General features: G+C 40.6%; 2 protein-coding genes across 6 annotated transcripts in view; both read right to left on the reverse strand.

The window, feature by feature from the left end:
- The window catches only part of SYNJ1 (synaptojanin 1), an 88,934-nt gene extending 85,586 nt beyond the window's left edge, over window positions 1-3,348 (reverse strand). For 4 of the 5 annotated variants that reach the window (XM_060150843.1, XM_060150841.1, XM_060150845.1 and 1 more), the window contains exons 1-2: window positions 3,226-3,348; window positions 2,169-2,314 (exon numbers count right to left, since the gene is read on the reverse strand). In XM_060150843.1, the coding sequence (XP_060006826.1) occupies window positions 2,169-2,292 (124 nt within the window). In that variant the 5' untranslated portion in view covers window positions 2,293-2,314; window positions 3,226-3,348. Of the gene's footprint in view, window positions 1-2,168; window positions 2,315-2,499; window positions 2,522-3,225 lie in introns of those variants that run through there. The other variant, XM_060150842.1, reaches the window with a different exon arrangement.
- A 9,461-nt stretch (window positions 3,349-12,809) lies between these two features.
- The window catches only part of PAXBP1 (PAX3 and PAX7 binding protein 1), a 33,193-nt gene continuing 32,805 nt past the window's right edge, over window positions 12,810-13,197 (reverse strand). Inside the window, exon 18 of the mRNA XM_060150846.1 lies at window positions 12,810-13,060. Within this exon, the coding sequence (XP_060006829.1) occupies window positions 12,943-13,060 (118 nt within the window). The 3' untranslated portion in view covers window positions 12,810-12,942. The remainder of the gene's footprint in view (window positions 13,061-13,197) is intronic.

A 13,197-nucleotide genomic window follows, 5' to 3' on the forward strand; every position in this document is an offset into this window, starting at 1 on the left:
ACCAAATGATGGCAGGCCTTGATTGACAGGCTGAGGAGTCTGAACTTAATCTTATTGAAAAATAGGGTTACATTTGGGTTTAATATCAAAAATGATTTTAGGAGATTCTTCTGGTAGATTAATATGCAAGATGCATCGAAATTCAAAGGTCTGAGATTGGTGAAGATAAACAGAACACCTCAGTATTTTACAAGCACAGCCCCCTGAATACAACAGGCACTGACAAAATGTGAAGGTTTTAAAAATGAACATTCTACAGCACAATACACACCTTGGTATCATTCTGACCTGAATGTCAAATTAATTTTACACGTCAAATAAGTTATAAAAAGGTCTGTTAGCTCTTAAATATTAATGTTTTAAATATGAAAGTTTACAGTAGAAAAGCTACTGACATAGAAAAGCTAATTAGTAGAAAAGCTAATGACATACCCAAGAGATTATATATCCATTTATGCTAGCTTTACGGAGAGAGGCAACATTCACAGTTTTTTTCTCCTGAAAAGAATTACTTATATAGTCTAAATCTAATGAAAATAAGAAGAGTTAATAAATAGTTAAGACAATGTTTTTAAGATTCTTTTCCTTAAAATGAATGTTAATGCCAAAATGGATGGTTTGGGAAGTTGTTTTGTTTTGTTTTTTTAAACCATTATTTGGCATAAAAGAGAGGACTGCTGGAGGTTTGGAAGTAGGATTATCCTTAAGCTTCCTGACCTTGGAGTAAAGTATAGCAATAACCCTAATAACTATAGGTAATACAAACTTTGTAGCTGAAAATTTGACTTCCCATTATTACCAGTAATCACAATTAGAGAAACATTTAGAATTTAGACAAACTAGGAAATCACCAAAACACACAAGCAGCTGAAAAGGGTTTCACATGCTAAAACAAACCTTTTTCCCCCACAGATAGTTTTATCTAGATAGAATTCATCAGTATAAGAATAATATTTGTAGTACGAAGAAACATGCTTTGCAAAATTAATATTGTAGCAAGTAATATTTTAGTTGATTTAAGCATAAATAACAATGTATCAGTAAACGAATTAAGTCTGACTGAATATAACCCATATTACTAACACATATAGCCTCTTCCTGTTCACTTAAACCATGTTACCACATGTATCAAAAAATACATATTTCTTATACATTGTTCTCTGCTTAAGACTTTTCATTATGTCACTATCCTTTTCCCCAATCAGCATAAAATTTTGCTATTTCAGAGAATTAAGATCAATCAGGTTTAACTGATATTAATATTCTGTACGTTAGTATTCTGTATGCAGAGATCAGGGTCTCCTGCCCTTCACTACTGAATATGGAGAAAGTTAAACAGTTCAAAATATTTAGGGGCTTACAGTTGTAAGTATACCTTTCAAATGGTATTTTTAATTTTTAAAAATATGACCAATAACTAAACTGATCCTACATAGCAAAAGCATAATATAGAACAAGTCGTTACCACTAGAGAGCCTCTGACAACACAGTCACATTTGAAATAATCCTAAATTGAGGTTACCAGACGAAATCTTGTATTACCAAGTGTAATGTTCAAATTAATCTTTTTCGTTTTAATTTCATCCATCTGCCCACAAAGTAACCCAAGCCTTACTAATCTACTATTTTTCTTGTGGTGCAGTAGTCCTTTTCTTTAAAATAAACTATCAAAGTAGTTTCTTAAACAATATGAAATTAATCACCTACCTTACATGAAATTTTGAAGGTTGTTTACAATCCTCTTAATGAAAATGTAAGCACCTCACCATAAAATCCTCCAATAATATTAAATAAATACTCTTATAGTCCATTACTACAACTGACCTATAAGAAATGCTGTTCATTACAGCCAAAATGTCAAGCAAGCCATCTTACAGGTTTATGTGATATGCTATAAACTGCAACGATAATTTTTTGGAAAGAAAGATTTACTTTGAGAAGCAGCAGAAGAACCCAAGAAAGCAAAAATCTGTACCAAAACCTGCATCTTCCCCAGCCCCAACAAAAACCTGCAGTGGAGGAAGAAAAGAAAATAAAAGTTTTAAAGAAAATGAGGTCTGGTTAAAAGGAAATAAAAGCATATCAGAGTCTTCTTTAAAAAATGGTTGAAGCTGAATTATTTCAAGCAAAACAGACCCTGATCAGCTGGGCTGTGAGAGATGACTTACAGAGCACAGCTACAGCCCCAGATTCGAACATGAGACATTCTTCCTTATGCCTAGTTTCCACTATGAGGCTGAAAGGTGGAGGATCCAATTTGTGATAGATCCGAAATCCTTTGCTGAACGCCATTCTCCTTTCTTCCGAGGCAGCCCTGTGAAAACCAAGCAAAGCAAAGCAAATGAAGCTAATGTTTCCTTCTGCAGCAAAGGACTGCAAGGCATCCAGAAGTCCCTCCCTGCCAGGTTCTGATGGTGGGGGGGTGGTAAAAAAAAAAAGGGGGGGGAGCTTGGGGAGAGAATGGTTGATTCCAAAAGATAAGTCGTCACTGAATTTTACCGAAAAGCAAGAGGAAAAGCTGCCAATTCTCACAGCAAGGCAAGGCAGGGTTTTATCACTCCAAGTCCATGAACGGTTTGGTGAAGATGAGTTTCCCCTTTACTTAATGTTTACCAAAAGGAAACATTTTGAGCGTATTTCGCTCGGAGTTGTTTATCAGCTTCCTGCTTCAGAATTTGTCAACTACGTTGAAAGGGAAACGATTCGGAAACTTCAAGCCGATTCTCTGCGGGGCAAGAAGAGGTAGGTGCGAAGGAAGGTTAACAAGGCTGATTCAAAGCGCCTTAGGGGGCGAGATAAGGGGAAAGGATTATCCGACACAACTGGCTCTCCCGGGGGCGGCGGTGAAGGGCAAGAGCAGCGGTACAGGCTACCGCCGCCTCCAGCCCAGCGCCAGGGCACCGCCGGCTGAGGGGTCCGCAGGCAGCAGCCAGTGGATATGAATGGCCACCCGGGAAGAGTCACGAGTCGGGACACGGACCGGACCGAGGCTCCTCGGGGTTTCCCGACAGTCGACCGCCCGGAGAGCGGCTCCTTCCCAGGGGGACATAAGTGCGGAGCAGCCCGATCCCTCCATTATACGCCAGAAGAGATGACCAGGCGCCCAAACTGACTCGGTGCCTTTCCCGCGGGCAGGCTGACAGCCGCTGTCACCTCTGCTCCCCGCCCGACGCGGCGCCCCGCACAACCGGTGGTCTCCCAACCACCCCGCCTGCCCTCCAGTACCTGGCTGCCCGCGGTCGCCGCTCACCGCTCCCGCCCAGGCTGCGGAGGTGGAGACTGCTTCAGGAAGCGCCGGCCCGCGCGCCCCGCAGCCGGTGCGTCTGGCCGCTGCCGCTCCCCGCCCCCCCCCACCAGCCGGCCGGCTCACCTCTTCCTCCGGCTCCTCCTCCTCCTTCTTCCGCAGCCGCCGCCGCCGCCGCCGCCGCCACAGCCGCCCGAAGCGTCACTTCCGCTCCAGCAGGCCCATCTCTTCCGCATGGCGCAGCGGCCGGGGGAGGAAGGCCCTCCCCTCGCGGGGAAGGGCGGGACGTCGGGGGGAGGTCCCGCCCCCTCTGGGCTGCCTTGCTGGCCAGGTAACCGTGAGCTGCCCGCCGCCTCCACGCGCAGCGACCTTCTCCTCGGGCGGCGTGTTCCCCAAGCTGCAGCTGCAGGTCCCACCGCTGAGGATGCTGGGAGAGGGAGGATGCGGCCTCCCCGGGCCCCTCGCGTGGGCTTTTCAGAGCTTACCAACCACGGGGAGGGACTCAGGGGAAAAGCTTTGGGGGCTGGGTATTGATAGGTGCCCAAGAAGGGTATCAGGACCACCCCCTGCCTCCCCCGCCTAACTTGCTGGGGGGAGGCTTCGGGACAGTCAGCACGCTGGGCAACAGGGCAGCGCCTGAAGAGCTGTCCATGGTGTCTCACTGCGAACAGCGCAGAGTTCTTATTCTGAGCGTCTGGGTAGGTAGCAGGAAGAAAAACTAATGGCTGCTTTGGAACAACTCTGTTCGCTGCCTTTTCTTCTGGTGTGCTCTGGAGCCCTCAGGAGCACTATTAAAAAAGAGTGCTCGTAAAATGTATATCTCAGAAATAACTAAATTTCCTTGTCAATTGCATTATTATGAACTTTCATCAAATCTTCAACCGTGGTCATTTTTAAGTCTTTTGTCATTTACAGACAGTTCTGGGTGTACTCTTATGCTTTTGCAAATATGTTCCTATAAAAGGGTTTCATCTTCAAGGAATTCATGGAAAAGACTCTGACAAGTACAGGTTTCTGGTAACTGACTATACTGCTGAACTGAATGAATAAGCATTTTCAGAACTCTAATGGAAAACTGATGAATTCATAAAAGTTTTAACAAAAGATCAAGATGAAAAAAATAATTACATGGGACTGAGTGAACTGATGAGGATGATAATTATAATTCTCGTGACTTTCTGTTTGAATTTAAAAAAAAAAATCCCACAAGGACTCAGAGGCAAAAAATATACAAATCAATTTTCACTGCAAAGTAAAGGAGCTGTTACAGTGGAGGATTCCTGGACTGAATGTCAATATTATGACATAGTATGAGTGTGTTTCGTGTTTGGTAATTGCAACATTGTTGCTTTTGTTGTGGTCATCCATTTACAATGCTTGGTGTCAGTTTATTTATCTCTTGTAAAAATAAAATACAGTGTGTGTGTGTGGAAAAAAAAAAAGAGTGCTCAGCTATATGTACAGTGGAGTGGAAAGTTCCAAGTCAGGATCTCCAGACTCCAACACGGCTGTACGCAGGCTGAGGCAGCTATGGTCGGCACTGAATGGCGAGTAGCTCCTGCCATCCGTGTTATCTCATAACTAAAGACATCTTATCCTTTCATCCTATCCTCATTTTTCAACAAATCATTTTTCCTGGTTACTATCAGTGTGTCCCACGGACTTCCCATTCCGTTTCCACTTAATAGACCTAAATGTGGGAATGAAGTCAAAACCCGGAGGGTCAAAAGGAATTGAAAACCTGAAGAACTCAGCACCCCGGGAAACTGTTTCCTCTTGCCATTGCTCTTTCTTTGCTTCTTCCCCTTCTTGCTTTTATTAACAGCAAAAGCAGAATTTAAATCTAGCGTGTTGCACAAGATCATTTCCCCCTCCAGGCGCTGTCATCTGGCTTGATTTAACATTTCTTCATCCATTTTAGAGAAGCTGGACCCACCCTGGTTTCAGGATACTAAAGTAGCTATAGTTCATTAGAAAAGAAACCACTTCCTTTATAGAAGGAGATATGCAGAAACACAGGTTTAGTTCTGAGAACTGGAGGGGATTTCTCTCATTTAATATGTACTATCTCCTTAGAAAAACTGTTTTGCTCTTGGTAGTGGTTACTAACAGCAGCCTCAGAATTAAACTCATTAAGATACTCTACTGGTCCTTGCTTGCTCCCCCCCACCCCCCGCCAGAAGAACCCACTTCAATTGGAGGTTGCACTGGACAGAGAAAAATGAAATGGGAGTGGGTGAGAATGGATTTTTTCTTATTTGCCTTTTCAGGTATAATACTTGTATAGCCCCGAAGGAATACCAGACAGATATGCACCAGAAAAACACATGTAAGGTTATGGCTCCAGAAGATGTGTTGATGTTATTGAGTATGTTGCTTGGAAGTTGCTTCTTATGACAACTGAGACACAGAAAAGTTAACTTGTTAAAAATTACTCAGTTTGAAGTGAAGTTGGGACCACAAACAAACTTGCCCACAGCAAAACTTCCAGTGCAACTGTGTCTGCGTGCGGCTGCTCTAGGAACCTCTCCTTTCTCAGAGTGGGAAATATCTGTGCTAGGCCCTTTTAGAAGTAGATGTTCTGCCTACTCCTGGTTTCTTTCGATTTTGAACTAAGGCAATTTAGGTCAATGTTTCTTGGTTCTTGGTCTGAATTGCTGCTTTTCTTTAAGTTAAACTGGACTCATTAGTAGAGCTGTCAGTAGAAGGCCACAGCTTTACCAAACCCTTTCTTTTTTTTTTTTTTTTTTTTTTGGTAATGGTTGGATTTTATTTTATTTTATACAGCAGGTTCTTATTAGTTATCTATTTTATACATATTAGTGTGTATGTATCAATCCTAATCTCCCAATTCATACCACCACCATCACCCACCCCCGCTTTCCCTCCTTGGTGTCCATACGTTTGTTCTCTACATCTGTGTCTCTATTTCTGCCTTGCAGACCGGTTCATCTGTACCATTTTTCAAGATTACACATATATGCGTTAATATACGATATTTGTTTTCCTCTTTCTGACTTACTTCTGTATGACAGTCTCTAGGTCCATCCAGGTCTCTTCAAATGACCCAATTTCGTTCCTTTTTATGGCTGAGTAATATTCCATTGTATATATGTACATCTTCTTTATCCATTCATCTGTCGATGGACACTTAGGCTGCTTCCATGACCTGGCTATTGTAAATAGTGCTGCAATGAACATTGGGGTGCACGTGTCTTTTTGAATTATGGTTTTCTCTGGCCAAATCCTTTCAAAATAGATCACTGTAGTCATGAAATAAGCACATGATCAGGGTTTAAAAACATAAGGGCCATTTTATTAGTGACTTTTAAAAACTTTATTTCTTCTTTTTCTTGTCTCTCTTTCTTATTTATACTTCTTTATTACAGCACATGAAAATAGCTGGACAAATTGCCACCAAATTTGAAGAGTGTCTTTGGGCTTGGCCGACTTAAAATACAAGTTAGGTGGTATACACAAACTTCTTAGTGAGGTCCTAAGGGCCTACAGAGGTGGGCTGACACCATCTTGAACCTTGAAAATGAGCAATGAGGGGCTTCCCTGGTGGCGCAGTGGTTGGGAGTCCGCCTGCCAATGCAGGGGACGCGGGTTCGTGCCCCGGTCCAGGAAGATCCCACGTGCTGCGGAGCAGCTGGGCCTGTGAGCCGTGGCCGCTGGGCCTGCGCGTCCGGAGCCTGTGCTCTGCAACGGGAGAGGCCACAGCAGTGAGAGGCCCGCGTACCGCAAAAAAAAAAAAAAAAAAGATATCCACATCCTAATCCCTAGAACATGTGAATATTAATTTACAGGGAAAATAAGTCTGTAGATACGATTGAGTTAAGAATTTTGAAATCATTTTGGATTATCTGGGTAGGCCCTAAATGCAATCACAAATGTACTTATGAGACAGCAGAAGGAGATTACACACACATACACACACACACACACACACACACAGGCAGTGTGAAGACAGAGGTAGAGACTGCAGCAACGTGGCCACTAGCCAAGTGATGTCAGCAGCTACCAAAAGCTGGAAGAGCGCAGGAAGGATTCTTCCCTAGAGCCTTAGAAGGGAGCATAGCGCTGCCAATACCTTCATTTCGAATCTCTGGACTCCAGAACTGTGAGGAATGAATTTCTGCTGTTTTAAACTACCCAGTTTGTGGTAATTTGTTACAGCATCCACAGACAATCAGTAAAACAGCCCAATAGGTATTTCAGATAACAGCTCCAATAGCTTCGATGAATTGAAGGCAAACATGATTTTTAGGGACTTCCCTGGTGGCCCAGTGGTTAAGACTCTGTGCTTCCACTGCACGGGGCATGGGTTTGATCACTAGTGGGGAAAGTGAGAACCCGCATGCCGCAAAAAAACAAAGAAACAAAAACATGATTTTTAAATGTCGGGTTTTGACCAAATTATTTCTCCTACGGACAATTCCCTGTATCAGGTTGAAACATGTATTTGCCGTTTCTTTAGGTCAAAAACACTTATGTCACTGGTAAATGATGGGATTTATTAATTTAGAAATGAATATCCCAATGACAAAAAATATACCATATGTTACAAGGCTATGAATTTTGACAGATTCACCATGCAAATTAGTAATAGGGCCTACTTTTCCTGGATTTCCTTATCAAAAATACTAGAAAGCATTTGGCAAATTTGGGGAATGTTTACAGCCTGATTCATTTATCTTTAATAGCTTTTTTTCAGGTTACACAGACTAGAGCTAACCTTCATATCAGGATCTGCAGAGACCTATTATACAGGCAGGGATGACTCCTTGTTAAAGAGAAAATGGTGGTCTTGAAAGGCAACACAACAGGTTACAAATAGCGTTAGCTGTTTGCTTCGAATAAGTTCATAGTAAAGGACAAGATTTTAAACTGGAAAAATAGAAATTCTGTCAGTCAAAAATATAGTACGTTTGAGAGCAGAATCATTGTGAGAATAAAACAAAAACTTCAAAGACTGAAGAATTGCTCACACATACCAGAGTTAAGAAAATTGCAACTGGAGCAAACAAGGAACTTGTATGTGACAAAAATGGTTTTCATTTGGAGAAAGAAACCAAGTCAAGAGAGCTAGGTTGGTTTTAGTGACACACAAGGATTCTTGTGGAAATCAAAGGACCAGAGCCGTAACAGGGCTTGGCCTTCCTGAGATCGGGGCTGCAGGATGTTCACTCTTCAACGTGGCTCTTGGTCCCTAAGCAGCAGGCACCTCTGGAATTTCAACATCTAAAGGTACATGTAAAAGGCAAGCTTTCATGGTCAAAGTGCTTTTGTAAAGTAGCTTAAAATGGTTTCTACAGGATTTGTCAAACTCTTTATCATTTACCATGTATTTTGAATCATCAAGCATGGGGTGTAAGGTACATTTTCCTAAAGATCTTTCTTTTTAAAATTTATTTTATTGAAGTATAGTTTATTTACAATGTTGTGTTAATTTCTGCTGTACAGCAAAGTGATTCAGTTATACACATATATACATTCTTTTTCATATTTTTTCCATTATGGTTTATCACAGGATATTGGGTATAGTTCCCTGTGCTATATAGTAGGACCTTGTTGTTTATCCTTTCTATATAAATAATGGTTTACATCTGCTAAACCCTAACTTCCAATCCACCCCATCCCCCCGAACTTGGCAACTACAAGTCTATGTTCTCCATGTCTGTGAGTCTGTTTCTGTTTCATAGGTAAGTTCATTTGTGTTGTATTTTAGACTCCACCTATGTGAAATCATATGGCATTTGTCTTTCTCTTTCTGACTTACTTCACTGCTATGAACATTGGGGGGCATGTATCCTTTTCAATTAGAGTTTTGTCCAGATCTGTGCCCAGGAGTGGGATTGCTGGATCACATGGCAACTCTATTTTTAGTTTTTTGAGGAACCTCCATACTGTTTTCCATAATGGCTGCACCAATTTACATTCCCACCAACAGTGTAGCTGGGTTCCCTTCCCTCTACACTTTCTCCAGCACTTGTTATGTGTCGATTTTTTTTAATGATGGCCATTCTGACCAGTTTAAGGTAGTACCTCATTGTAGTTTTGATTTGCATTTCTCTAATAATTAGCGATGTTTAGCATCTATTCATGTGCCTGTTGGCCATTTGTATGTCTTCTTTGGAGAAATGTCTATTTAGGCCTTCTGCCCATTTTTCAATTGGGTTATTTTTGTTGAGTTGTATGAGCTGTTTGTATATTTTGGAAATTAAGCCCTTGTCAGTCGCATCATTTGCAAATATTTTCTCCCAGTTCGTAGGTTGTCTTTTCATTTTATGGCTTCCTTTGCTGTACAAAAACTTGTTTGATTAGGTTTCATTTGTTTATTTTTGCTTTTATTTCTATTGCCTTGGGAGATGAACCTAAGAAAACATTGGTATGATTTATGTCAGAGAATGTTTTGTCTATGTTCTCTTTTAGGAGTTTGATGGTGTCATGTCTTATATCTAAGTCTCATTTTCCTAAAGATCTTTTAAAGTAAGAGCCCGTGAACTGGTGGACCACAATATACATTCTGAGACTCTGTGCTTGGCATTCTCATTGTACAGGATGACTCTAACCTCTGAGCCTCTGCTAGAGTTAGCACCGACAGGGCTGGGAGGAAGCCAGTACAAATTACCGGGGCCCGGAGGTCCAGAAGCAGACCATGGGCCAGTCAACACTGCCTATCAATACCAATTCCATGTAACAATTTTTAGCCTGTCTGCCTTTGCTGGGAAATCTGTAGTCACACTCAGCAGCTGTGAACCTAACACCCATAGATAAGTTTAATTGTTCTCATTTTCATTTACTTGACACCACAGACCAAAGTGTTCTTTGCCACAATCAGGGAATGGCAACACTCCCTTTACTATATGGATATTACAATGTTAGAAATCAGAAGAGTTACCGTAACCGTAAAGAACCACTACAATGTAGCAACTGACGTTTTCATATTGTATTTTGCAGCTCTAAAACATTTGACCATTTTTAGGAGGATTTCATGATTTCAAGGGAAATTAGCATTTAAAACAGAATTAGGCATTCGTCCACACTCACTGAACTATACATGTTTACAGAGGGTAAACTTTACAGTTTATAACTCATACCTCAATAAACCTGTCTTTAAAACAATTAGGGAACTCTACATTTTAGTATATTCTCATGAGGAAGGTACTTGCTTGAAGACTTGTGAAATTCTTGGCCAGTTCTGGGTGATGAGGTTATCACTGCAGACAACCATGGTTCAAATCAAATGAAGCCCTCTGGGAGATGATGTGAAACCTAACTGTTTTCCTATGAGATTAGGAAGCTGGTGTGGTAGATGTGAAATTGTGCCTTAGATTTTCTACAAGAATCTGGTTGTACAGGCCATGCTCCCCAAGAACTGCTCTCCACCAATTACTGAGCATGGTGGGGTCCAAAGGCAGGCCAGCTCCTGGAGACATGAAACTCCTCAGAATCGTTAACTTTGTATTGAGGGCCCTGTCAGCCTTGCTGGAACTTTCTTCGAACTGCACTGATGTCTGACACCTTCTTTAATTCCTTCCCTGCCTCACGACCTCTCAGCACTAAGGCTCTCCCAGCCTCCTCCCGCCTCCTCTCCTTTGCCCCTCATTGTTATTCCCTGCCCCAAATCTCTTGTATCAATATACCTAACGCCATCTCAGAGACTGCTCCCCAGATGACCTGAACTAACGCACTGGGGGATTTATCGTCCCCCCTCCTTACTTTGGCTGAGGGTTGCTCCCAGGGACATTAGGCAGTGGACACTCCAGCCTGTAGCACAGGCCAAGAGAAAGCCCTCAGGCAGAGCTGCAGGTCTATGCAGGACACCATGGCATCAATAAGGATATGGGTCACCATCCTCACCTGGTAGAAGAGCAGTTACAGTTCCTTATGCCTATGGTTTACGTTGTCTCAATAAAGTAACTTTCCTTTTCAAAAATCTTCCTCATCTATTTTGGAAGTATTTTGGAAGACTGCGCCAAAAGAAAAAACTGCAAAGACAAAACCTCAGCTTTATTAAAATGTCACTCTCTGAATTTATCTTTTGACAATTTCCTTCCTAAGAAAGAATGTCCTTTAGCTATTTCAGGAATAAAAAACTTTGGGTTGTGAAACGAAAACCACTTGTTTTATGCACAGTTCTATGCTAAATTCACCTGACATCAAGGTCCTAGCGTGGTGTTCAAACTCATTCCTAAAACAGCCTGATGGATGTCACATGATGAAAAATCTGAGTTTACTTCAAGAGTCCTTAAATGCAGATATAGGAAAAGTAATCGGTTCAGTGCATTTGGAAACACAAATTTAAGAAACAAATGATGTGCATGTCATATATATATGTGAGTTTATATGTTTTAGTCCATTTAAGTTGAGAATAAGTGTTCTATTTTAATTCTATTTACTAGGCCACTTTCTCCAGAATGAATTCATCCAGAATGAATCTGTAGGGATAAGCAATGATCCTACAATAAAGATAAAATTGACAGAGCAATTAGAGTGCATGACACTGTTCTAAATATTATTTGACTTGACCAAGGGTACACATGCTAATAGTCTCACTATATTAGTCATTTGAAATGCTCCAACTAAAATTAGTCGCCAGCCAAATATAACAAAGGTTCTATTTAAAAATTAATTTAATGCTTGGCTAAAGCTTAATTACATATATAATTATCAAACAATAGTCCTTAATTTCCAAAAAGTTCCTCTTTTGAAAATCACAGAATCAGAAAGCATAAACTTTAAAACAAGTTCTCTGAGTATTTACAACGTGGTATAAACATTACAGAAGACCATGGATATTAAACTGCTTGGGTGTAGCTCATCAGCAAGGCGTGTTCTTTATTGCATATCATAACTCACATATGTGAGATTTAAAATATAATGCTAGATTACTAAAATCCAAATGCATGTATTTTTTTAAGCTGGTCAGGGAGTAAAATCATGAATGAGACAGGAGAGTCAGCCCCAAACCATGCATTAGGTTGTGGATCTATTATTTCCAAAAATGAAACTTCTATGTTCTTTTCAAAAACCTATGTTGCATATATTTATTTAGAGCTCACATTAAACGTACAGTTGACTGTAATGCTAATTCAAGGAAGAAAAGTTCACCATTCACCAATGACTAAGTCCACACTCAACTCTCAATTTTAAGGCAGCACAGCTACGGTGATAGCAACTGCTAACCAAAAGGTGACGAATACTTAGTCACTTGCCAGCCCTTTTGTTGCAACAGTGTAGTAATTTCCCTAAGACAATTTGCTACTGAATAATTTTCTGCTGTTAAAAGGCTTACTCTGTAGAAAAACACCACAAATTTCCAGTGTGAAAGTAACTCCATGGTGGTATAAATATATATATATATATATGCATAATTATACAATATACACTGCACACATTGTTTACAGAGAACAATTAGCTGAGAGAGTTAATTTAAATGACCATATAAAATACTTCTGTAAACAAAGTATGACAGGCAGTTAAGGAAACCATTCACAGACTTCCTAGAAATAATCTGAATTCATTTCATTCTGAAGAAATCGCATTTAAAGACACAGTATTGAATATTAATAATGTTCTTTGTATTAAAACAAGAGTCAATATTTTACAGTTTAAGAAACTTTACATATATACAAAATTTTTACATTGGGAATGGTATTAGAACAAATAGGCTTCTTTTCAGTCTCATAGATCTATTTTCCTTCGATCAAAGACTTAAATTCTTTCACATTGTGGTCACTTGCAACAGACATAGCGTGATCCAGAGCTCGAACACTTGCAAGGAGTTTTACTATCTGTTTTATGTTTTCCCTAAAGGAGAAAAAAGGAAACATGGATCAGCAGGTTACAGCATGTGGGAAAAAAAATTGTCCATATTAAAAAAAAAAACCCGCCCATGTTTAAATACCCAGAAACAGAGGACCCATTTTCAAAACTAAAAACACCCC

This window comes from Lagenorhynchus albirostris, chromosome 5 (genome assembly GCF_949774975.1).
Source record: "Lagenorhynchus albirostris chromosome 5, mLagAlb1.1, whole genome shotgun sequence".
Taxonomy (NCBI): domain Eukaryota; kingdom Metazoa; phylum Chordata; class Mammalia; order Artiodactyla; family Delphinidae; genus Lagenorhynchus; species Lagenorhynchus albirostris.